Genomic DNA, 23,593 nt, shown 5'->3' with positions numbered 1-23,593 from the left:
CTATGGGACAGGTAGGTGATCTTGGTTGCCAATATGACGTTTTTCAGAGCATAGTTCTAGCTGCCAAGACAACTTTTGTTCCGAGTAGGGAAATTAGATCTAACAAAAATGATCCCAAACGGATGAACAATAGATTAAAACATCTCATTGGTCAAAAGAGAGGCATATATAGGCGTATCAAAAGAGGGGATGGGCAGTTAAGAAATAAATATATTAAATTAAAGAGAGAAATAAAGAAAGGAATAAGAAAAACAAAAAGGGATTATGAGGCTAAGGTCACAAGGGATTCAAAGACTAACCCAAAAGGGCTCTTTCAGTTACACAGAAGTAAGATTAGGGACAAGACTGGCCCACTTAAGAGTAACTCTGGTCAGATCACTGACAGTGATAAGGATATGTGTGAAATTCTCAATACCTACTTCCTCTCAGTTTTCACCCAGGAAAATACTAGCGATATTCCTGAAATAATAGATTATGTAGAACAAGACGATAATAAACTATGCACAATTGCGGTAATTAGTGACATGGTCCTCAGACAAACAGAGAAACTAAAACCTAACAAATCCCCAGGTCCTGATGAACTATTTGCAAGGGTGTTAAAGGAATGTAAAGAGGAACTTAGCATATCTTTGGCTAATCTTTTTAACATATCACTACAAACTGGCATAGTGCCTGATAAGTGGAAAATGGCAAATGTAATACCTATTTACAAGGCAGGTGACAGGTCCTTGGCCTCGAACTATAGACCAATAAGCCTTACCTCCATTGTGGGAAAATTTATGGAATCAATAATTGCCGAAGCAATTCGTAGCCATCTTGAAAGGCACAGATTGATTAATGAATCTCAACATGGTTTTACAAAGGGGTGTTCCTGTCTTACGAATTTACTAACTTTTTCACTAAGGTGTTTGAGGAGGTAGATCATAGTAATGTATATGATATTGTGTATATGGACTTCAGTAAGGCTTTCGATAAAGTTCCACACCAGAGGCTGTTGAGGAAACTTAAGGCACACGGAATAGGAGGAGAATTTTTTTCCTGGGTAGAGGCATGGCTGACAAATAGGCAGCAGAGAGTTTGCATAAATGGGGAGAAATCAGAATAGGGGCACGTCACAAGCGGTGTTCCTCAGGGGTCAGTGTTGGGCCCGTTGTTGTTCACAATTTACATAAACAACATAGATGAGGGAATAAATAGCGACATAAGCAAATTTGCTGATGACTCCAAAATAGGTCGTCCAATTCATTCTAATGAGGACACTAGAGCACTCCAGGATGATTTGAATAGACTGAGGCAATGGTCGGAGAAGTGGCAGATGCAGTTTAATATTGACAAATGCAAAGTTCTAAATGTTGGACAGGTAAATAACCATGCCACATATAAACTAAATAATGTAGATCTTAATACTACTGATTGCAAAAAGGATTTAGGAGTTCTGGTTAGCAGTAATCTAAAACCAAGACAACAGCGCATTAGTGTTCGCAATAAAGCTAACAGAATTCTTGGCTTCATAGCTAGAAGTATAAATAATAGAAGTCCTCAGGTTGTTCTTCAACTCTATATATCCTTGGTTAGGCCTCATTTAGACTATGCTGCTCAGTTCTGGTCACCGTATTACAGAATGGATATAAATGCTCTGGAAAACGTACAGAGGAGGATGACAAAGATCCCATATATCAGAAATCTTCCCTATTTATTTATTATTATCAATTTGAGCACACATACAGAGGTACAAAAAAATACAGATAAGAGCAGCATGCAAAAGCCACTTATACTATGCATAGCATTACGGGCTGGCTTAAAATTAACTTAAGATTAACTAAGCAATGATGAAATCAGTGATAAAACATTAATGTAAACAGATTACTATAAAGCACAAGTGAGTATTACAAAGACAGGTCATATGGTTGCATTCAGTCATATGAAGGATTCTGTTAGGTAGTGTATTTAAAAAATAATAAAGTTAGATTCGGTTTTAGGTTTAACATTTATGTGATATAATTGTGAGAAACATTTAAGATATACAATTTATAAGGTTCAGTTATTCAGTATTTATTTGGTTTTGGGTGAGTAAGTGATCTTTGAGTAGAGACTTGAATTTATAAACAGGTAGTGTTTCTTTTATATTTACAGGTAATGAATTCCAGATTTTAGGGCCTTTATGTGCATTGAGTTTTTGCATAGTGTGAGATGGACACGAGGAACATCAAAGAGTGATCTGTGCCTTGTGTTATGGTCATGTGTTCTGTTGAGGTTGCCAAGGAGATGTTTGAGGGGAGGGTTAATATCAGAGTTAAGTGTTCTATGTATGTAATAGGTGCAGTAATAAGTATGGATGTTTTGTATGGTGAGTAGGTTTAGTGTATTGAATATTGGTGGAGTGTGCTGCCTGTAGTGAGAATTTGTTATCATTCTAACTGCAGCCTTTTGTTGGGTAATTAGTGGTCTGAGATGGTTAATTGTTGTTGAGCCCCATGCACAAATTCCATAGGTGAGATAGGGGTAAATAAGAGAGTGATATAGGGCCAGGAGGGCTGACTGTGGAACATAGTACCGTATCTTCGATAGTATGCCTACAGTCTTGGAAATTTTCTTAGAAATTTGTTGTATATGTGTATGAAATTTGAGTCTATTATCAAGGTGGATTCCTAAGAATTTTCCCTTTGTTAGCTTTGTGATAGGTGATCCGTTTATCATTATGTTAAGAGGGACATCTGTAGCTCTGTTACCAAACTGAATGAAGTAGGTTTTGTCAATGTTTAGTGTAAGTTTGTTAGTCCTCATCCAGGTAGATATTTTCTGTAATTCGGTATTTACAGTATTGGCTAGTGTGACTGGGCTCGGGTGAGAGAAGACGTATGTAGTGTATGAGGATAGACTGAGGCCCCTGAATCTGCACTCTCTTGAAAGGCGTAGAATTAGGGGGGATATGATCGAGGTGTATAAATGGAAAACAGGAATAAATAAAGGAGATGTAAATAGCATGCTGAAAATTTCCAGCCAAGACAGGATACGCAGCAATGGTTTCGAGTTAGAAAAATTCAGATTCAGGAAGGATATAGGAAAGCACTGGTTTGGTAATAGAGTTGTTGATGAGTGGATTATTATTATTATTACAATCAAGGGGGAAGCGCTAAACCCGGAGGATTATACAGCGCCTGGGGGGGTATGTGGAAGGCATTCAGGCTTAATTTGGGGAACTGGAGCATAGATCCAATTCCCCAAATCAAGAGCCCCTCACCAACATCAAGGAACCTTCCTTGAGGGGTTGATGAGTGGAACAAACTCCCGAGTACAGTTATTCAGGCTAAAACGTTGCGTAGTTTTAAAAATAAGTTAGATAAATACATGAGTGGGTGTGGGTGGGTGTGAGTTGGACCTGACTAGCTTGTGCTGCTGGGTCTGGTGCCGTGCTCCTTCCTTGAGTGGAGGTGGCCAGACTGGGTGGGTCATTGGGCTTATCCGGGGGGGTGGGTCATTGGGCTAATCCGGGGGGAGGGGACATGGACCCGCTCCGCATGGGTCAGTAGACCTGTTGCAGTGTTCCTTCTTTGTTATGTTCTTATGTGTACAGGGACAGCAGGTGTAAGGAAACACATCCAATGTTTTCACCCGGCCGGAAATTGAACCACGGATACTCAGTGTGTGAGGTGAGAGCGTTGCCTACCAGGCCACGGGACGAGTTTGAGATGCCTCACACCCTAGTACACACAATCTGAAGACACCACTTAAACCGAGGATGCGGTGCGCTCCTGCCACAGGGTATCTGTGAAGACGGTACCTGACTGACACACTACTGAAGAGAACACGCTGAAGCTTCGCTACCCTGACATACTCTCCATGGTATCCCAGTTGTACAAACTCCGAGAAAGTGACGAGTCACCGTTTGGGAAAGACCCTTGTAAGGATTTCGTTCCTGTCGAATACTTTATCAGAGTTCATGCATCTCGGGTAATTAATTAATATATCTTCGCTCATTTTTTGGCACTCTGTCATTGAAGTAACATTAACGCAACTAATAATTCTCAAAACTAAGATAAATAACCAGCCTATAAGTAAAAGCCTACTTAAATTATTCTTTACAGAATAAATCAAACATTATTTTTTTTAATAAAACTATATTTCACGCACTAAGAGTAGTGTAATATTAAGATTAATTTTTTTTCCCAGATACTTACTTCTTAACTCTCTGTAAGACATTCTTGCAAGAGTAGTCTTCTGCCTGGTCCACTGGTACACTGGTCCACTGGTATACTGGTACACTGGTACACTGGTACACTGGTACACTGGTACACTGGTACACTGGTACACTGGTCCACTGGTCCACTGGTCCACTGGTACACTGGTACACTGGTACACTGGTACACTGGTTCACTGGTTCACTGGTCCACTGGTTCACTGGTTCACTGGTCCACTGGCCCACTGGTCCACTGGTGCACTGGTACACTGGTCCACTGGTACACTGGTCCACTGGTACACTGGCCCACTGGCCCACTGGTACACTGGCCCACTGGTACACTGGTCCACTGGCCCACTGGTTCACTGGTACACTGGCCCACTGGTACACTGGCCCACTGGTACACTGGCTCACTGGTACACTGGCCAACTGGTCCACTGGCCAACTGGTACACTGGCCCACTGGTACAATGGCCCACTGGTACACTGGCCCACTGGTACAATGGCCCACTGGTACAATGGCCCACTGGTACAATGGCCCACTGGTACACTGGTCCACTTCACAGAGTTTACTGACAACCAACTTGTGGTATTCTGTATACAGTATGTTACCATGGTAACCAGACCGGCCGCGTTTAACAACTTCCGTCACATTAGAGTATTATTATTATTATTATAATCAAGGGGGAAGCGCTAAACCCGGAGGATTATACAGCGCCTGGGGGGGGATGTGGAAGGCATTCAGGCTTAATTCGGGGAACTGGCACATTAGAGTAAATATGCTCTAATCTGATTCAGATTTTTTTCTTACATATTCTTTTAAAACAAGACTACCGTTTTAAATTTCTACCATGACTGCATTAATTAAGTAAAGTTATTATAAGCAAGAGTAGGCAATTTATGAAGATATTTGCATAGATTAAAACAAATTGAAGAATTTATTTATATTTGAATTGGTACGTTTATTTAGGAACAGGAACATGTAAATAAAATTATTATACACTAACATATGTGTAAATTACATAAGATGTTGAGGTACAGCCCTTGGACCCATTATGTACCTCTGTAATGTTGAGGTACAGTCCCTGGACCCATTGTGTACCTCTGTATTACAACCTAGGATTTCAAATGGCCTGTTATCCCAGGTGTAATGGGAGCAAATAAACACAGTAGAAAAAGTTTAGACTTATATTATCCTTCACCAATTATAACAGCAATATGTACACTATGTACAGTGATAAATATAGTGCACTCCACGGTAAGCAAGGCAGAAATAGAAGCCACAAGATAGCAGACCGTGCTTCAACCAGCTCTAGAATGGGAATGACAAGGGCAGACAGGAGAGCGGTATCCACATAACCTCTGCGATTGTCAATCCCACCTTCTTATTGGCTAGAACCTGGTCACTAGTTGAACGACGGGGCCCCATCATCAACTCTTAGCAACCTGGTTCGCTGGTTGGGGGAGATAGCCTGTAAATGAGGGTGTGTCCATGCGCCGAATAAAGGTTACGTACTCTTTGCATGCCACACTCTGTAATGTTGAGGTACAGTCCCTGGGTCCATTATGTACCTTATTTTATTTTAAACATGACATTACAAAATATAATATGTAAAACTCATTTAAGTCTATAAATTAACACAATCCTCCCTACAGCTAATGTTACACACCACACTTACAACCCCATGAATTGTCCTCATCGCCTCCGAGCCGTGTGGACGAGCTGCGCAGACGCTCCTGTTTGAGTTTGTTTTGCGCAGTTTACCTGATTGAGCTGCCCCTAGCGTTGGTTGGTGGAAACTTTATTTTCTCCAACATGGCGCTGAATAGCAGAAGAAGAATCAACACTGTCTGCATTGAGATGATCCGTGGTGCTGTCACAGGATCCAACATGGATTTATTATTACCAGCGATCATTCGCGATACCTATGGTATAGCAAATGAGGAGATATGTGGTGTCGCATTAAATGGAATGACAAGAATCTTCGTTAAGATGACGTCTGCACAAGTCTACGAGGCAGTGGTCGACAAGTATCAGGAGACCATCATACAGGTTAATACAGCTGTGTCGGTGAGACTTCATGATGTATCTCGACATTACACCTGGGTGAAAATCAGGAATGTGCCTTTTGAGGCGACTGATTTTGATATTACCAGTGAACTGCGTACTTATGGGACGGTTCACGTAGCCACAGCAGGGAGATGGGCAACTGGACCGTATGCAGGTGCGCTGGAAGGCGCGTATACAGTTAAAATGACTCTTCGGCACCCTATTCCTTCATATATTGTGTTGAAAGAATTAAGGACTCAAGTCTATGTAACGTATGCGGGGCAACAACGTACGTGTCGGCTATGTGGGTCATATGACCACATCGCGGCGCAGTGTGAGAAACGAAGTGGGTACCCGGCACAACAGCAACGGCAACAGCAGCAACAGCAACAGCAGCAACAGCAGCCAGTGGACGAGGTTGGTGATGAGCGAGAACAGTCTCTTGCTACACCGCCCCAACAACGGTTGTCATGGAGTGAGGAGGTAGACAAGGAAAAGGAGCTTGAATCGCCAGTTGTAACGCTACAAGGAGAATCTCAGTCATTGGACATACATAAGGTTTTTGAGGAGAGACTACCTAATATGGGTGAAGAAGTGGCGGCGTCTTTGGTAAAGGCGTTGGATGACTTGTTAGAGGAATCGGTCCTAGATCAGGTGGAAGACCCAGGCTCAGTTCTGGGGAAGGCTGTGAATGATGGTATGGCAGAAGATGACGGTTTGTCGACGAGAGAGTCTACAGGATTGAAGGTGCATGCAGTAGAGGTGGAGGTGCATCAGGACGGTGCTTCAGATGTCAAAATGCAGGTGGAGGGCGGGACACGAAAGAGGACTGCAGCATCATCGGATTCTGATGATGTGCTCACTCCTGCCCAACGCCCTGGGAAAAAGTCTTGGGTGGAGGTACAGAAGAGAGGGAATGGTGAACCCAAGGATCAAGGGATTGCAAAGGTGATTCCCAACAAAGGGGGGAGGGACAGAGGTGTTGCAAAACGAACTGGGGTAAAGTCAATGCCGGGGACAAAAGGAAAACCCATTTGTTGAATTCAAGTGTTTTACTATAAATATTAACGGGTTGAGAGCTGAGAGGAAGCTTAAGTGGTTTAATGAGTATTTGGTGAGACTTGGTGTGGATGTGGTATTCTTACAGGAACATAATTTTAGGCCTGGTTATGAGTTGGATATGAGTGGTTATAATGTGTACATGGAACATGCGACACGTTTGAAAGGTGGGGCTGCCATTTTGGTAAAGGAAACTAGCCCGTTTATAGTAAGGCGTAGTGAAGGGGGGGAGGGGAGGGTAATTAGGGTGGATGGAACTTGGGGTAGGGTTCCCATTAGTTTAGTATGTGTATATGGTCCGGCTGAGGGTGACGTGAGTATTAAAACTAAATTTGTTCGGGACGTGCTGGTCTATTTTTTACGTGGTTTACCGAATGTTGCAATAATAGGCGGAGATTGGAATTGCGTGATACGTCGTAAAGATGTGGAGCCCAGAGGTGCGGGGTGTTGTTTGGGTATATTGGGGGATATATTGACCGGGGTGGGGTTAAAGGATGTGTGTGGGGGGGGAGGGATGGTAGAGCATACCTTCATTAAACGAGGTTATGCGGCGAGGTTGGACCGAATGTACGTGCCTTGTGCGGTTACTGTGCGGAGGGTGGATGTGATAGATGTGGTTTTTTCGGATCATAGAGGAGTGGTAATAGATGTGGATATTGAGGGTGTGCCTCGGAGGGGTCCATCATTTTGGAAATTGAATGTAAAGTTATTAAAGGAAGAGGATAGTCTTTTGTCTTTTGGACATATGTGGGATCGTTTAGTGGTAGAAGCACCAGGGGATGTTGCCATGGTTAATTGGTGGGAAACAATAGCTAAAAAACGTATCAAGGAATATTATATTAATCGAGGGAAGAGATATAATCAGTTACAATACGGTTTTCAAAAATATTTAGAGGGGCAGTTGCGCGACTGTTATGCACACATTAATGCTAATTATCCTGTTATTGAAATTGAAAGTTTGAAGGAAAATATCCGGAATTTACAAAATGAGAGGTTTGATGGGGAAAGGCTTAAGGGCGGGATTGAGGAGGTTTTGTGGGGAGATCGGCCGTCGGCGTGTGTGTTGCGGAGTCAACACACACGTCGCAAGGCAATGGAGTTAATGGGGTTGAATGTTCAGGTAGGTATGCAAGGGTATAAAGTGGACCAGGTGTTGACGACGACTGAGGGTATGAGTGGGTATATTGATGCTTGGGTTAAGTTGAAAACGCAAAGTGTGGGAATAAGTGAAATAGCATTACAGTCAATTGGAAGGTTTGTGCAGTGTGAGTTGACAGAGCATGATCGATTCGTTTTGGAAGGGCCGATAACGGAGTGCGAGACATGGGTAGCTTTATCCGGGGCGCAATTAGGAAAGGCACCAGGAATTGATGGGTTGCCCAGTGACTTTTATCTCCAAAATTGGAGCGTTTTAAAAGAATTTTTGGTAAGATTATTCAATATCATTAAGCGGGATCGGGTTTTAGGGGCACAGCAGCGGATGGCTGTGGTCGTTTTAGTGCCTAAAGGTGAGCCATTAACAGTTAAAGACTATCGTGCTATTTCGTTATTGTGTGGTGATTATAAGATTTTTGCAAGAATTTTAGCTAACAGAATAAAAAAGGTCCTGGGTAAAGTGATCGATAAGGGACAATATGGGGTGCCGGGAAGGTCTATGTATGACGGGCATGGTTTGATTAGAAGTTTTATTGAAGAAAGAGTAAAATTGGGAGTGGGGGGGGTGTTGGCTATAGATTGGGAGGCGGCATATGATAGTGTAGAAAGGGAAGCGTTATGGAAGATTATGAGATGGCAGGGGTTTGGAGAGGAAATTATATCATGGGCCAAATTAATGTATCAAGATGCATCCTTGCGGGTGCAGGTAAATGGAAGGTTAGGAGAACAAATTCAGATGAGCAGGGGTCTACGTCAAGGTTGTCCCCTTTCACAAATATTTTTTGCGTGTTTACAGGATCCCTTTTATAGAGGAATTAGGGTCTTATTGGCAGCAAATGGGGTTGGTGACGAAAGGGGTGGGGGGGCTGGCATTGTTGGATATGTTGATGACACAACGATTTTAGTAAGTGGTAACAGGGATTTGCCTCGGGTGGAAAAGTTAGTAAATGTTTTTGAAAAGGCTTCTGGCATGTCAATTAATAAGGAGAAAACGAAGTATATGGATCTTGGAGATAGGTTAAGTGAGGAATGTGAAGTAGTTGAAAGGTGGAAAAAGGTGGACCAATTACTGATATGTGGGATCGTTTATGTAAGTGATATCAAGTTAGCACAACAAATAAATTCAGTGCGTATTGTAGATGGTGTACTGAAGCGCCTCAGTGGTTTACGAGCTGCACACTTAACTTTGCATCAAAGAGTAATTACAACGAATGTCCTATTATATAGTAAACTTTGGCATGTAGCAGCAATATATCCGATACTTCGTAGTGAGATACAAAGGTTACAAAAGCGCGTTTTTAGATTCATTTGGGGTACTGGAAGCGAATGGTTAGGTAGAGCGGTTGTCACACTCCCGGTTGGCCGTGGAGGGCTGGGTCTTATAGCTGTTGAAAAGAGGATTATGAGTGTGTATTTGAAACGTAGTTATAAGCGGGAGGGGGGGGCGAGGGAAGGCGGACTTCATAAGATACGTCAGGATATGCAACGGTGGTGGGTGGGTAGGGAGTTCATAATAGGTGAGGCAATGTTACGGGTCATCATAAACATGAGCGATCCTTCACATATTAAATTGGGAAACCTTGATGGGGTGGAAGGTAAGGCAGTGGTAGCAGTGGTAGAAGGTGTTTATCCGATGTATGATTGGCGTAATATCTGGGGGCGTTTGAACAAATTACGTTTAAAACCTAAAGTACGAGAAGTAATGTATAGATTTTTACATGGGATCTTACCGTCTGGAATGGTTTTATTCCATAAGAGAATACGGGAGGATGGGATATGCAAGGCTTGTGGTGGATGGGAGACTGTTTTCCATATAGTGTATTTTTGCGAATGTATTGAACTAATAAGGGTTTGGTTGGGTAAGGTAATAAGGTTAGTGGGAGGGGGGGGTTTGCAGGTGTTGAGGGTTTTAAGCTTAGACATAGGTGGGGTGAATCAGATGGTAGAGAATGCGGTAGGGTATATAATTACGGATTATATTTATATGTCTTGGGCTATGAGAGGAGCGAACGTGTGTGAAAGAATTAATGCATTAACAGCAACTTTTTATAGGACAAAGTGTAGAAATAAGGAGGTGTATGGGGGGAGATGGGAGAGGGATTTAAGTGAGGGTTATAGGAATTTCACTTTACGGGATTTACGGGAGTTGAAAGGCAGGTAAGGGGGATGAAATGGGCTGGTTTCCTAGAATGGGCGGTAGCATGATGAGTTTGATGAATGTTATATGAGGTATGTCTGGGGTGCAATTTTAACATTATTTGTTCAGAGTGTTTCAAGTACAATACAGTTATATTTGGAATTATCGACCTATAACTATGTATGTGTATATATATGCATGTGTTGTATGTGTGTGTGTATATATGTATGTATGTATGTATGTATATGTATGTATATGTATATATATGTGTATGTATATGTATATATATGTATATATGTATATATATGTATGTATATATATGTATATATATGTATATGTATGTATGTTTACTTTCTTGTATATACCTTTAATGGTTTTTCTCATGAACATTTTCAATGATATACAATACATATTTTCTATGCGCATTTATGATTTTGATACAATGTGTAAATGTCAAAATGGCTTTTTATGTTCCAGTTTAATTTACAATTGTATTTTTGTAAGCACAATTGATTTGGTGCCAATAGAAGTATGTAGTTTAAGAGTTTTACGAACCCTTGAAGTTGTAAGAATTGGATGAAGTTATTCATGGTTGAGTTGACATAATATTATAACTGACGTTGTAAGTGATTGTGTTCAATTAGACAACATACTTTATATACTTATTTATATGTATGTACATGTATGTAAATTGAAGTCTGATTTTAAAGGTGAAGAGTGGGTTTTCCTTTTTTGTTCTTTTTTTTTTTTCTCTTGATGGTAATACAAGGTTGTATCATGTACACCAACAAATATGGTTAGGGGAATGTGGTAAAATTTTCGTGTTGATTAGACATTTATAATACAGATGAAATACTAGGCTTAGGTTAGGGTAAATTTATGATAATTGTGGAATGTTCTTTGATTCAAACTGCTCTTTATTATACTTGTATTTTATTATTCTAGTGTGAATTAAGAGCAAGGATGATTAATTTGAGGAAGAGTTAATATAGGTTTGCATGTTTTTGCGAAAAGTTAACTTATCCACATGTAGCTAGTATAGGACAATTTTAAGCTTCGGTATCTGATTTTATATGTAGGTAATAGTGGTCATATTTGTTATATTGTAATGTTATTCGTTAATGTTTCAATATCTAATGTAACGTTTTTTCAGTTATTTGTTCATATATTGTCATCTTTAGGGTTTTTCCTTTTGTCTATTGTCTATTGTTGGTTTTAAATAAAATATAAAAAAAAAACTTACAACCCCGTGTGGGTACACCCCCCCCCCTCCCTGCTCCCTCATCCTATCACTTAACCCAAACCTGTTGGAGCTACTCAACAGAATTACATGATATGAACAACACTTTTATATACACATCCCTCGAAATGGTACTTAATAATCGACTACAGACCATACAATGCATTGCACTGAACATATTATACAGACATATTACCCCCCCCCCCCCTCCGTGGTTATCCAACCACCCCACTATTTACAACCTAACATACTATAAACAATGAATGTTGCCTAATCTAAAGTCACACAGCAATGATCCAACATTAATTTATGTAATTGTCCTAATGGTTCAGTTACATAACAATATGTATTACATAACAATGGTGATATAGAAAAGTCACAAAGACATACAAAATTACTACAAAACCATAAGAATAAACTTAGTCTCAAAATCCAACACATGTAAGCCTTTACACATTTAAACATGCAATTCCAGTGTTAAAACAATAACACAGCTTCAACTATGACATTCAAGCTCTATACAGCTTATATGGACATTACATAGTACTATTGACAACAGTACAATACAACATAAAATATAACCATGACATAAGTAACACATAAAGACTGTGCCTAGCACGCACCTAACCACAAAAACCTATAACACCACTGTTGCCCAACTTTATTACACTATCTGACGTGCATTAACCTCTTTACTCTCAAAACAAAACTGAATTGCAGAACACCAGTGACGAACAATAATGCACAGACATTAATACAAACATATCACATCATATCTCTGGACACCGTGCATGATCACAGCATCAACACTATGCAGTGCAAGGCACCTAGAAAAACAAGTTGGAGCAAATACATGCAATTATTATAGCAAATCTCCAAAATACAATGTCATTACCGTAAATCAATATTACCACACACAATATGTATAATAAGTATAAAGTCCAGTCACACAAAAACTGGCCAGCTCCACAGGTGCTAGCACCCGTGGTCCACATATTATTCACTCATGCATCACTCATCCAACACTCTCGCAAAACTTTTGTTATCCATTACCAGGGAGGCAACCCTGTTTTCACCCCTGACTTCCCTACCCCAGCAACACTTTCCAATCATACCCTCCCCTCCCTCGTATATTACAAGTCTAATAAAACCTGTAACGTAAGTTGCCTATATCCCTCTGAAAAATCCTTCACCCACCTCCTCCCATAAATTTCCTTATTTCTACATACCGTTTTATAGAACGTTAACGCTAACACCCTCCTCTTCACCTCAGTAACCTGTTTGCCCCGCAATCCCCACACTATATAGATATAATCTGCCATAATGTACCCCACAGCTCTGATTACACTTTCCTCCCAACCCCCCACGTCGAGACTTAATGCTCTCAATACAGAAATTCCTTTACCTCCTATCCTATTTATCACCCTATTTAACCACCCCTTGACACTCCTCAGTCCATCACAAAAATATACTACATGAAAAGCCGACTCCTCCCCACCACATATCCCACACTCCCCCCCGTCAACGACTCGTCTATCCCGTAGAACCACACCCGACGGTAAAATGCCATGCAGAAAACGATACATTACATCCCGAACACGAGGTTGCAACCTCATCCTACTCAACCTATTCCATATACTTCCCCATGCATACATGGGGAAAATTCCCTCTACAGGCGCTACAACCCTCCCGGCTAACAATCTACACAACCTACCTATTTTAACCTTTGCTGGCTCTCGATCCCACGCCAGAGCCCTCAACACAGTTTCACACTCATGCAACTCAACTCCTGTATACATCCGTTGCAATCTGTTATGGATCCTGGCCAAACCCCCCCCACCCACACTTTCCCTCATCACCTCCCTTTTAATGAAGACACATTTGACCCTCCGCTTTAAGTCCAGCAATCCCAGCCCCCCCTTACTTACAGGTAACATTACCACATCCCTCTTAATCCAATCACAGCTCGAACCCCACAAGAATTTAAAAACCTTCCTAAGTATGTTCGTTATTGCTGGCCCAGTTAATGGGAACACGGCTGCCACGTGCCATACTTTGCTATACAGTAAGATATTAACAACAATGGCACGCTGCACAAGGGTCAAATGATAAGGTCGCAATGCACCCAAGCGTCCCTGAATCCTTTCTACCATCCTAAGCGAGTTTTCCATGCGTGCCACAGGTAGATCGTCTGCATAAATAAGACCGCAGATTTTTAACGAATGCACCTGCCTCCTCACAACTGCACTACCCCAATCAACCCTACCCGCCCAAGCTCCTAACCCCATGACCATGGATTTATCTGAATTTACCCTCATACCAGTTGCCCCTGCGAACATTTGTACTACCCCATCTAATGTGTCCATTGACATCCCCTCCCTGATCAGAACAGTTGTATCATCCACATACCCAATTAAAACTGGCCAAACCCTCGCAACCTCACACCCTGGTCCCTCTACGTGACACATACGCTGCTCCATCAATCTATAAAAGGGGTCCTGTACGCACGCAAACAATAATTGTGACATAGGACACCCCTGCCTAAGTCCCCTACCCATTACAATCTTCCCACCCAATCGACCATTAATCTGTACCCTCGCCATTGCACCTCCATACAACGCCTCAACCCAGCCCACTATTTCTTCCCCAAACCCCTGACCCCTGAGGATGGCTTTCAATGCTTTCCGATCCACTCTATCGTATGCCCCTTGCCAATCGAGCGCCACCAAACCTCCCTCCCTCCCCCCCCCTTTTGCCTCCACGAAATCCCTAAGTAACCCATGCCCCTCCACCATAGACCTCCCTGGCAAACCAAACTGAGTTTTTGATACTACCCGCCCTACCACACACTTGACCCGATTTCCCAAAATCTTCGCAAACAATTTATAATCTGCGCATAACAACGAGATCGCCCGGTAATCCCGAAGCGTATGCTGCCCCTTACCCTTCGGTACCAATACAACGACAGCCGTTGCCTGCTTCTCACCCAGCTCACCTCTCTCCTTCATGCAATTTAATAACCTAACCAGAAAATGCCTCAATAATTCCCAATGCTGCTGATAAAACTCTGCCGGGAGTCCATCAATTCCCGGTGCTTTGCCCTTTCGCATTCCACTTAAAGCCCTCCATATTTCCCCCTCAGTTATTTCCCCACCCAGTGCTTCCCTATCACTGTTACGCAACTGACATACCACACTCCCACACACCTGTTCTAAAACCCCATCCTCTACCCCTTCTCGTTGCCAGTACTTCTCATACCACTTGTCAGCAAACGCCCCCATTCCTTCCGTAGCTTGTATGACCTGCCCCTCCCTGTACCCTCCTATCGATTCATGAACCTCCAACCATGGAATAGTCATTGCCTGCTGTCTTTGTTTCTGCCTACGCAATACGCACGATGAAGGTCTATCGCCCCATAACACCTCTTCCACCCCCGCCTGTACCCTCACCGCTTGGAACCTCTCATCCTGTACCTCACGCAGCCTCCCTTTAATTGCCATAATTTCATCCATTGGATAAGTGCCCGCCACCGCCCCCCTCGCATAACAACCCCGTAATCTATCCTCCAAATAGTTAGCAAGCCCATATTTTAAAGAATTGATACGTTTCCCTTCCTTTACGTAATATTGCTTAATCCGTTCTTTAGCCACACCATCCCACCACATCACCACATCCTCTACCCCTTTTATCTCTGCACGTAACCCCTCCCACAGCGTTGCAAATCCCTCTATCCCCTCCTCATCACCTAACACACTTGTATTTAATTTCCAATATCCCCTAGATATACCTGCTAGTGACTCCCACGCCACCTCTGCTACTACCGCCCGATGATCCGAATAAGCTACTTCTATTGTACGGAAAAATGTCAACCCAACCCCTTGAGATATATACAGCCTATCCAACCTAGCAGCGTAACCCCGTCTTACAAAAGTGTGCTCTACCTCCCACGCCCCTCCTCCAACCGCATCCCGCAACTGAATATCCCTCAAAAGATCTCGCAAGGCCGCCGACACGTGCCCCGCCCCTTTTGGTTCCACGTCAGCCCTCCTAATAACGCAGTTCCAGTCGCCACCAACGATGGCCACTGCAGGTAAACCACGTAAGAAGAAAACTAGTTCTTCACATACAAAATCCCTTTTTACCCTCACATCATTTTCCGCTGGTGCATACACACATACAAAAGATACCCGCTGTCCCATCCACCACCCATCCACGCGCAATACTCTTCCCCCTCCCCCCCCCTCACTTCTTAGCAACACAAACGGGCTTGCCTCCCTGATCAATATACCCACACCACCTTTCAGACGTGCAGATGGCAGAGTCATGACCTGAAACCCCTCCACCTCGAGCACTCTTCCCTCCTTGAAATTGTGTTCTTGCAGGAACACTACATCCACCCTATATTTATACAGAAACATTCGAAACCATTCCTTCTTCACACTATTACACAGTCCATTTACGTTCACAGTCATACACCTAAGGCCTCTTTATAGTTTCCAACCCTTCCTCCTCTCTTCATTCATCCCAGGGCCTCCTGCCCCAGAGCCAGCACAAGGCTTCACACCATCAACCCCTCCCCCTTTTTTGCGATGCCTCTTATCGTGACTGCTTCGACATTGCTCTTCCTTCCTCCCAGACCTCTGCGCCGGCGTCAGGACATCATCTGAGTCTGACGCCGCCGCTCTCTTCCTCGTGATGCCCTCCACATCCATGTTATCTTCAGAGGTTCCCTCACGATGAACCTCTACCTCCACCACGCCCCGTTCCACAGCACACGGCGACAACTCTCTCTTACTAGTTGGCCCGTCAACCCTGCTATGTTTTTTATCCTTACATTCCTCTACAGGCACCGCCGTGTCTCTCACCAGCTCAGGAACAACATCCTCTGCAGGCGGTGTCAATGTCCTTAACACTTCCTGAAGCTCTTCCTCTATAGCCTGCACCTCCTCCTGCACTTGCACTTCTGTACTTTTCCTTTGTGTAGTAACAGATCCTTTTACATCACAGCTTACCTCACACATGCCATTCTCCTCTTTGGAATCCTCCACCTCTTCACTCCACAAGCGCCCAGGCCCTTGCTTGCGCACTGGGCTCTCAACAGCTATCACGCTGGTAACTGGTGCTTCACCAGTTTGCGCTGGCGCCCTCCTCAGCTTCACGCACTCTGCCGCCATATGGTCGTACGCCCCACATATTCTGCACGTACGTCTCTGTCCGGCATACGATACCATAACTTGCGTCCTGAAGTCCTCCAACACGACGTAAGACGGTATGGGATGTCTCAGAGTCATCTTCAGGGAAAAGGTACCCTCCGGACGTCCCATGTAAGCACCTGCCGTCCACTTGCCCTTTTGTGCCAGATGTACGGTTCCATATGTCTCAAAAACACTCCTTATGTCAGCCTCATCTGCCTCAAATGGGACATTACGTATCTTAACCCACGTAAAGTGGCGAGATACGTCGATCAAACGCACCTTCACAGCTGGAGTAGCGTCAAGACTCACGTCTTGGAACCTCGTCACCAAAGACTCATACACGGACGTGGAATTCAGTTTGACGAAGATTCTATAAGCCCCATTCAGGGCTACACCATACACCTCATCGTCCTGGATTCCATAGGTCTCCCTAATGATTGTTGGGAGTAAGACTTGCACTGAAGAGGGTGAAATCGCCCCACGAAGCAGCTCAATACCAATGGTATTTACGCGCCTCCTCACACTCAGCGCCATGTTGATACAAGGTAGCTCGCCTGAACAGCAGAGGGGTGCAGCGCACAACCTCACTCGACCGTGGTCAGGCAGCGAATGTAGTAATGTTGAGGTACAGTCCCTGGACCCATTGTGTACCTCTGTAATGTTGAGGTACAGTCCCTGGACCCATTGTGTACCTCTGTAATGTTGAGGTACAGTCCCTGAACCCATTATGTACCTCTGTAATGTTGAGGTAAAGTCCCTGGAACCATTGTGCACCTCTGTAATGTTGAGGTACAGTCTCTGTACCCATTGTGTACCTCTGCAATGTTGAGGTACAGTCTCTGTACCCATTGTGTACCTCTGTAATGTTGAGGTACAGTCCCTGGGCCCATTATGTACCTCTGCAATGTTGAGGTACAGTCTCTGTACCCATTGTGTACCTCTGTAATGTTGAGGTACAGTCCCTGGACCCATTATGTACCTCTGCAATGTTGAGGTACAGTCCCTGTACCCATTGTGCACCTCTGTAATGTTGAGGTACAGTCTCTGTACCCATTGTGTACCTCTGCAATGTTGAGGTACAGTCTCTGTACCCATTGTGTACCTCTGTAATGTTGAGGTACAGTCCCTGGACCCATTGTGTACCTCTGTAATGTTGAGGTACAGTCTCTGTACCCATTGTGTACCTCTGTAATGTTGAGGTACAGTCTCTGTACCCATTGTGTACCTCTGTAATGTTGAGGTACAGTCCCTGGGCCCATTATGTATCTCTGCAATGTTGAGGTACAGTCCCTGGACCCATTGTGTACCTCTGGAATGTTGAGGTACAGTCCCTGGACCCATTATGTACCTCTGCAATGTTGAGGTACAGTCCCTGGACCCATTATGTACCTCTGTAATGTTGAGGTACAGTCTCTGTACCCATTGTGTACCTCTGTAATCTTGAGGTACAGTCTCTGTACCCATTGTGTACCTCTGTAATGTTGAGGTACAGTCCCTGGGTCCATTATGTACCTCTGCAATGTTGAGGTACAGTCTCTGTACCCATTGTGCACCTCTGCAATGTTGAGGTACAGTCTCTGTACCCATTGTGTACCTCTGTAATGTTGAGGTACAGTCCCTGGACCCATGTGTACCTCTGCAATGTTGAGGTACAGTCCCTGGACCCATTATGTACCTCTGTAATGTTGAGGTACAGTCCGTGGACCCATTGTGTACCTCTGTAATGTTGAGGTACAGTCCCTGGACCCACTGTGTACCTCTGCAATGTTGAGGTACAGTTCCTGGACCCATTATGTACCTCTGTAATGTTGAGGTACAGTCCCTGTACCCATTATGTACCTATGTAATGTTGAGGTACAGTCCCTGGACCCATTGTGTACCTCTGCAATGTTGAGGTACAGTGCCTGGACCCATTATGTACCTCTGCAATGTTGAGGTACAGTCCCTGGACCCATTATGTACCTCTGCAATGTTGAGGTACAGTCCCTGGACCCATTATGTTCCTCTGCAATGTTGAGGTACAGTCCCTGGACCCATTATGTTCCTCTGCAATGTTGAGGTACAGTCCCTGGACCCATTATGTACCTCTGTAATGTTGAGGTACAGTCCCTGGACCCATTGTGTACCTCTGCAATGTTGAGGTACAGTCCCTGGACCCATTATGTACCTCTGCAATGTTGAGGTACAGTCCCTGGACCCATTATGTACCTCTGCAATGTTGAGTTACAGTCTCTGGACCCATTATGTACCTCTGCAATGTTGAGGTACAGTCCCTGGACCCATTATGTACCTCTGCAATGTTGAGGTACAGTCCCTGGACCCATTATGTACCTCTGTAATGTTGAGGTACAGTCCCTGGACCCATTGTGTACCTCTGTAATGTTGAGGTACAGTCCCTGGACCCATTATGTACCTCTGTAATGTTGAGGTACAGTCCCTGGACCCATTGTGTACCTCTGCAATGTTGAGGTACAGTCCCTGGACCCATTATGTATCTCTGCAATGTTGAGGTACAGTCCCTGGACCCATTATGTACCTCTGCAATGTTGAGGTACAGTCCCTGGACCCATTATGTACCTGTTTAATATTTTTGACTACCATAGGATGGGTATGTGATGCTCAATATTACACTAACTAATATTAAACACATTCGCCGCTTGACCTGAGCAGAGTGCGGACGTGTGACTACTGCCCTCTGCTGGCCATTGGAGGAGACTTACATTTTCACAACATGGCGCAGTCTGTGAGAAGGCGTTTGCACACGGTGTGCATTGAATTGTTGCGTGGTGCGATAACGCCTCAGTCTGCACAAGTGCTTTTACCGCAAATTATCCGTGACACCTATGGTGTTGCGGATCAAGAACTGTATGGTGTGGCACTAAATGGTGCCTATCGTATTTTTGTCAAGCTGAGATCAGCTGGAGTGTATGAACGGCTGGTTGACAAGTACCAGGACAGGAGCGTGGACGTTAATTCAGCGATACGTGTTCGACTAATCGACGTGTCTAAGCATTACACATGGGTGAAAGTCCGAAATGTGCCATTTGAGGCGGACGAGACTGATCTGCGGTATGTATTTGAACAGTATGGACCTGTACACCTGGCTATGGCTGGTAAATGGACGGATGGGGCGTATGCCGGCTTGCCGGATGGTACGTTCACGATCAAGATGGCGTTGAGGCATGCCATCCCGTCTTACGTCATACTGGAAGCATTTAGGACACAGGTAATGGTGTACTACGCTGGGCAGCAGAAGACGTGTAGGTTATGTGGTGCATATGACCATATGGCGGCCCAGTGTGGGAGATGGCAGCGGAGAAAGGACCTAGGTAGTGAGATGGTGAAAGAGCCAGAACCAGAGGTGGGTCATGCTGATGAGTCACCTGTACATAGAAGTGGCACTTCCTGGAGTGAGGAAGTGGAGCGTGAGCTGCCACTGGTGGGTACCAGCCCATCACTGTCACAGTTAGTGGGAAGTGAGGCATCTGCCTTGGAGAACGGGAAGACTGTGCAGATTGGTGACGTGCAGGTAGAGGAAGGCCCACTGGTGAACGTGCAGGAAAAATCCTTTGAGAAGCAGGTTGCTGAGGATAACTTGAGTATGGTGAGGAGTACTGTTCGGATTGAAGATGAGCAACTTGGAAGATTGGCGAACATGGCAGATGACTCGCCAGGAGTGGTGGAAGTGATTGAGGTGACTGCTGAGATTCACAGGGAGGCATCCAGTGAGTTAGAAATGGATGCAGAGTGTGTCAACCGTAAGAGGGCGGCGACATATTCCGACTCGGATGATGTTTTGACCCCGGCACAGAGACCGGGGAAAAAGCCGTGGGTTGATGTGGTGCGTGGGAGCACTAAAGGTACGCCTGGTCAGGTGTTGGATCAGGGGAAGCCACCAGTGGGCAGTGGAGAGAAAAGTGGACGAAGCAGACACACTGAAAGCGTGTCAGTGAAAGGTGAAAAGGGGCAGAGGGTGAAATCACATAAGTAGGTTTCCGGTGCATGACAGTGAATATTAATGGATTGTGTGCGAGTGAGAAGCGTCTGTGGGTACAGGGATTTTTAAGACGTTATGCTATAGACATTGTTTTTGTGCAGGAACATAATTTCAAGCTGGGAAAGGAATTGGAGGTGGCTGGGTACAGAGTGTTTGTGATGCATTCGGAGCGAATGAAAGGGGGGGTGGGAATCCTGATCCGAGAGACGAGCCCGTTTGTTGTTCTTAGGAGTGAAGGGGGGGGGGTCGTGTGTTAAGAATAGATGGGTGGTGGAGAGGTGAGCGGATGGCAGTCGTTTGTGTGTATGTGCCGGCTGAGAATGATGTAAGGGTAAAGAATGAATTTGTGAATAACGTATTGGTATATTATTTGCGGTCATTACCGTCAGTGACAATAGTTGGTGGTGACTGGAACTGTGTGGTGCGCAGGAAGGATGTGGAACCGAGAGGGGCAGGGTGTTTTTTGGCAGGTTTAGGGGATCTATTGAGAGGTGTGGGATTGAGGGATATAGTTGATGGAGGGGATTGCGAGATAGAGCACACATTTCATAGAAAGGGATATGCTGCACGATTAGATAGGTTGTATGTGACAAGGGGAGTGAGGGTGACGCGGGTGCAGACGATGAATGTCGTTTATTCAGATCATAGGGCAGTTTATGCTGATTTAAATTGGGACTGTTTGCCTAAGAGATATATGGGGTACTGGAAGCTGAATGTACGACTACTGGGTGAGGGGGTGGAGGGAGGGGATTTTGAAAGTTTGTGGGAGGACTTATGGGGTGGGGGTAAGAGTGCAAGCGATTTATTGGGGTGGTGGGATGGGGTTGCAAAGACGAGGATCAGGCAATACTATGTGCGAAGGGGAAAGAATGAGGCATGGATGACATTTGGGCTTCAACAGTATTTAGAGGGGCGGTTGCAGGGTTGTTATCAGAGGGGTGCTGTGACAGGTGTGTATCCAATGGAGGAAATTGAAGCATTAAAGTGGCAGATAAGGGATATGCACAATGAGAGATTTGATGAGGCGAGGGTGCAAGGTGGGTTAGAGGAGGCGATTTGGGGTGACAGGCCGTCAGCCTGTGTGTTACGGGGTCAGCGGAGACGCAGGTTGGCAATGGAAATTGATAAGCTGGTAGTACACGAGGACTTAGGTGGGTATACGAAGGGTCAGGAGTTGAGAACTACTGAGGGTATGAGTGGTTTTATGGATAGTTGGTTTGGAAAATATTTGCGGAGTGTAGGAGTGAACGGTGAGGATTTAGAGAGATTGGGAGAGAATGTATCTTGTGTGCTGAGTGGAAGTGATCGTATAGCATTGGGAGGGGATATTGAAGAGGGGGAGGTATGGAGAGCTTTGGAGAATATGGCGAGAGGTAAAGCGCCAGGTATAGATGGGTTACCTTGTGAATTCTATGTGAAGCATTGGAGTGTGTTGAAGGATTTTTTAGTGAACCTGATGAATGTGATGAAAAGTGAGGGGAGGATGGGTGAGTTGCAGCGTACTGCAGTAGTAGTATTGATTCCAAAAGGGGAAGGCCCTACTACAGTGCAGAATTACAGGGCGTTGTCGTTGTTATGTGCTGATTATAAGATATTCGCAAAAATCTTGGGGAACAGGCTGAAGTGCGTGATAGATAGAGTTGTTGAGAGAGGTCAGTATGGGGTGCCTGGAAGGACGATGTATGAGGGACATGGAATAATAAAAGATTTTGTGGAAAGTATGGAGGGGGAGAATGAAAGGGGGGGAGGTGTCTTAGCATTGGATTGGCAGGCTGCGTATGATTGCGTAGAACGAAAGGCACTGTGGCATATCTTACGGAGGCAGGGTTTTGGGGAAGAGATGGTACGTTGGATTGAGACTTTGTATAATAGGGTAGGTGTACGTGTGCAGGTGAATGGGAAATTGGGTGAGTGGGTTTCAATAGGTAGAGGCATAAGGCAGGGTTGTCCTCTGTCTCAACTGTTGTTTGCTTGTATACAGGACCCTTTATATAGGGCAGTGGGGCGATGTTTAGGGGAGGTACGTGGTGTGGAGAATGGTGGGATGGGAATAATAGGGTATGTGGATGATACAACAATTCTAATGAGCAGGGAGGAAAGTTTACATGAGGTGGAGGATATAATTGGTGGTTTTGAAGGTGTTACAGGTTTAAAAGTGAATGTGGAGAAATCGAAATTATTGGTCTTAGGGAATTGGGTAGGGAGGGCGAGATGGGAAACAGCTGTGCGTTGGTGTGTGGTGGATAGACTAAAGGTGTGTGGGATAATTTATATGGGGAATGCCGGGGAGGCACGGATGCTTAATTCTGGGAGGGCAGTGGATAGGTTGGTGGGTAGGTTAAATGTTTTGAGACCCTTGCATTTGACGATACATCAACGTGTAATAGTGGTGAATGTGATGTTATATAGTATGGTCTGGCATGTGGCAGCAGTATATCCGTTGGCAGGACCGGACATTAATAGAATGCTAAAAAAGGTTTTTCGATATATATGGGGTTCTGGGTGTGATTGGTTGGGTAGAAGTGTTGTTATGCTACCGGTCGACAAAGGTGGATTGGGTTTAATAGATATAAGATTAAGGGTT

The 23,593-nt window shown here is 44.4% G+C and overlaps 1 protein-coding gene across 1 annotated transcript in view; it reads right to left on the bottom strand.

Moving 5' to 3' along the window:
* The window catches only part of LOC128703305 (clusterin-associated protein 1-like), a 66,251-nt gene extending 61,484 nt beyond the window's left edge, over positions 1 to 4,767 (bottom strand). Inside the window, exon 1 of the mRNA XM_070085313.1 lies at positions 4,179 to 4,767. Within this exon, the coding sequence (XP_069941414.1) occupies positions 4,179 to 4,200 (22 nt within the window). The 5' untranslated portion in view covers positions 4,201 to 4,767. The remainder of the gene's footprint in view (positions 1 to 4,178) is intronic.
* Between the last annotated feature and the right edge of the window lie 18,826 nt (positions 4,768 to 23,593).

The sequence above is a fragment of the Cherax quadricarinatus genome, chromosome 15 (genome assembly GCF_038502225.1).
Source record: "Cherax quadricarinatus isolate ZL_2023a chromosome 15, ASM3850222v1, whole genome shotgun sequence".
NCBI classification, from domain to species: Eukaryota; Metazoa; Arthropoda; class Malacostraca; order Decapoda; family Parastacidae; genus Cherax; species Cherax quadricarinatus.
This window is presented reverse-complemented; position numbering and strand designations above follow the sequence as displayed.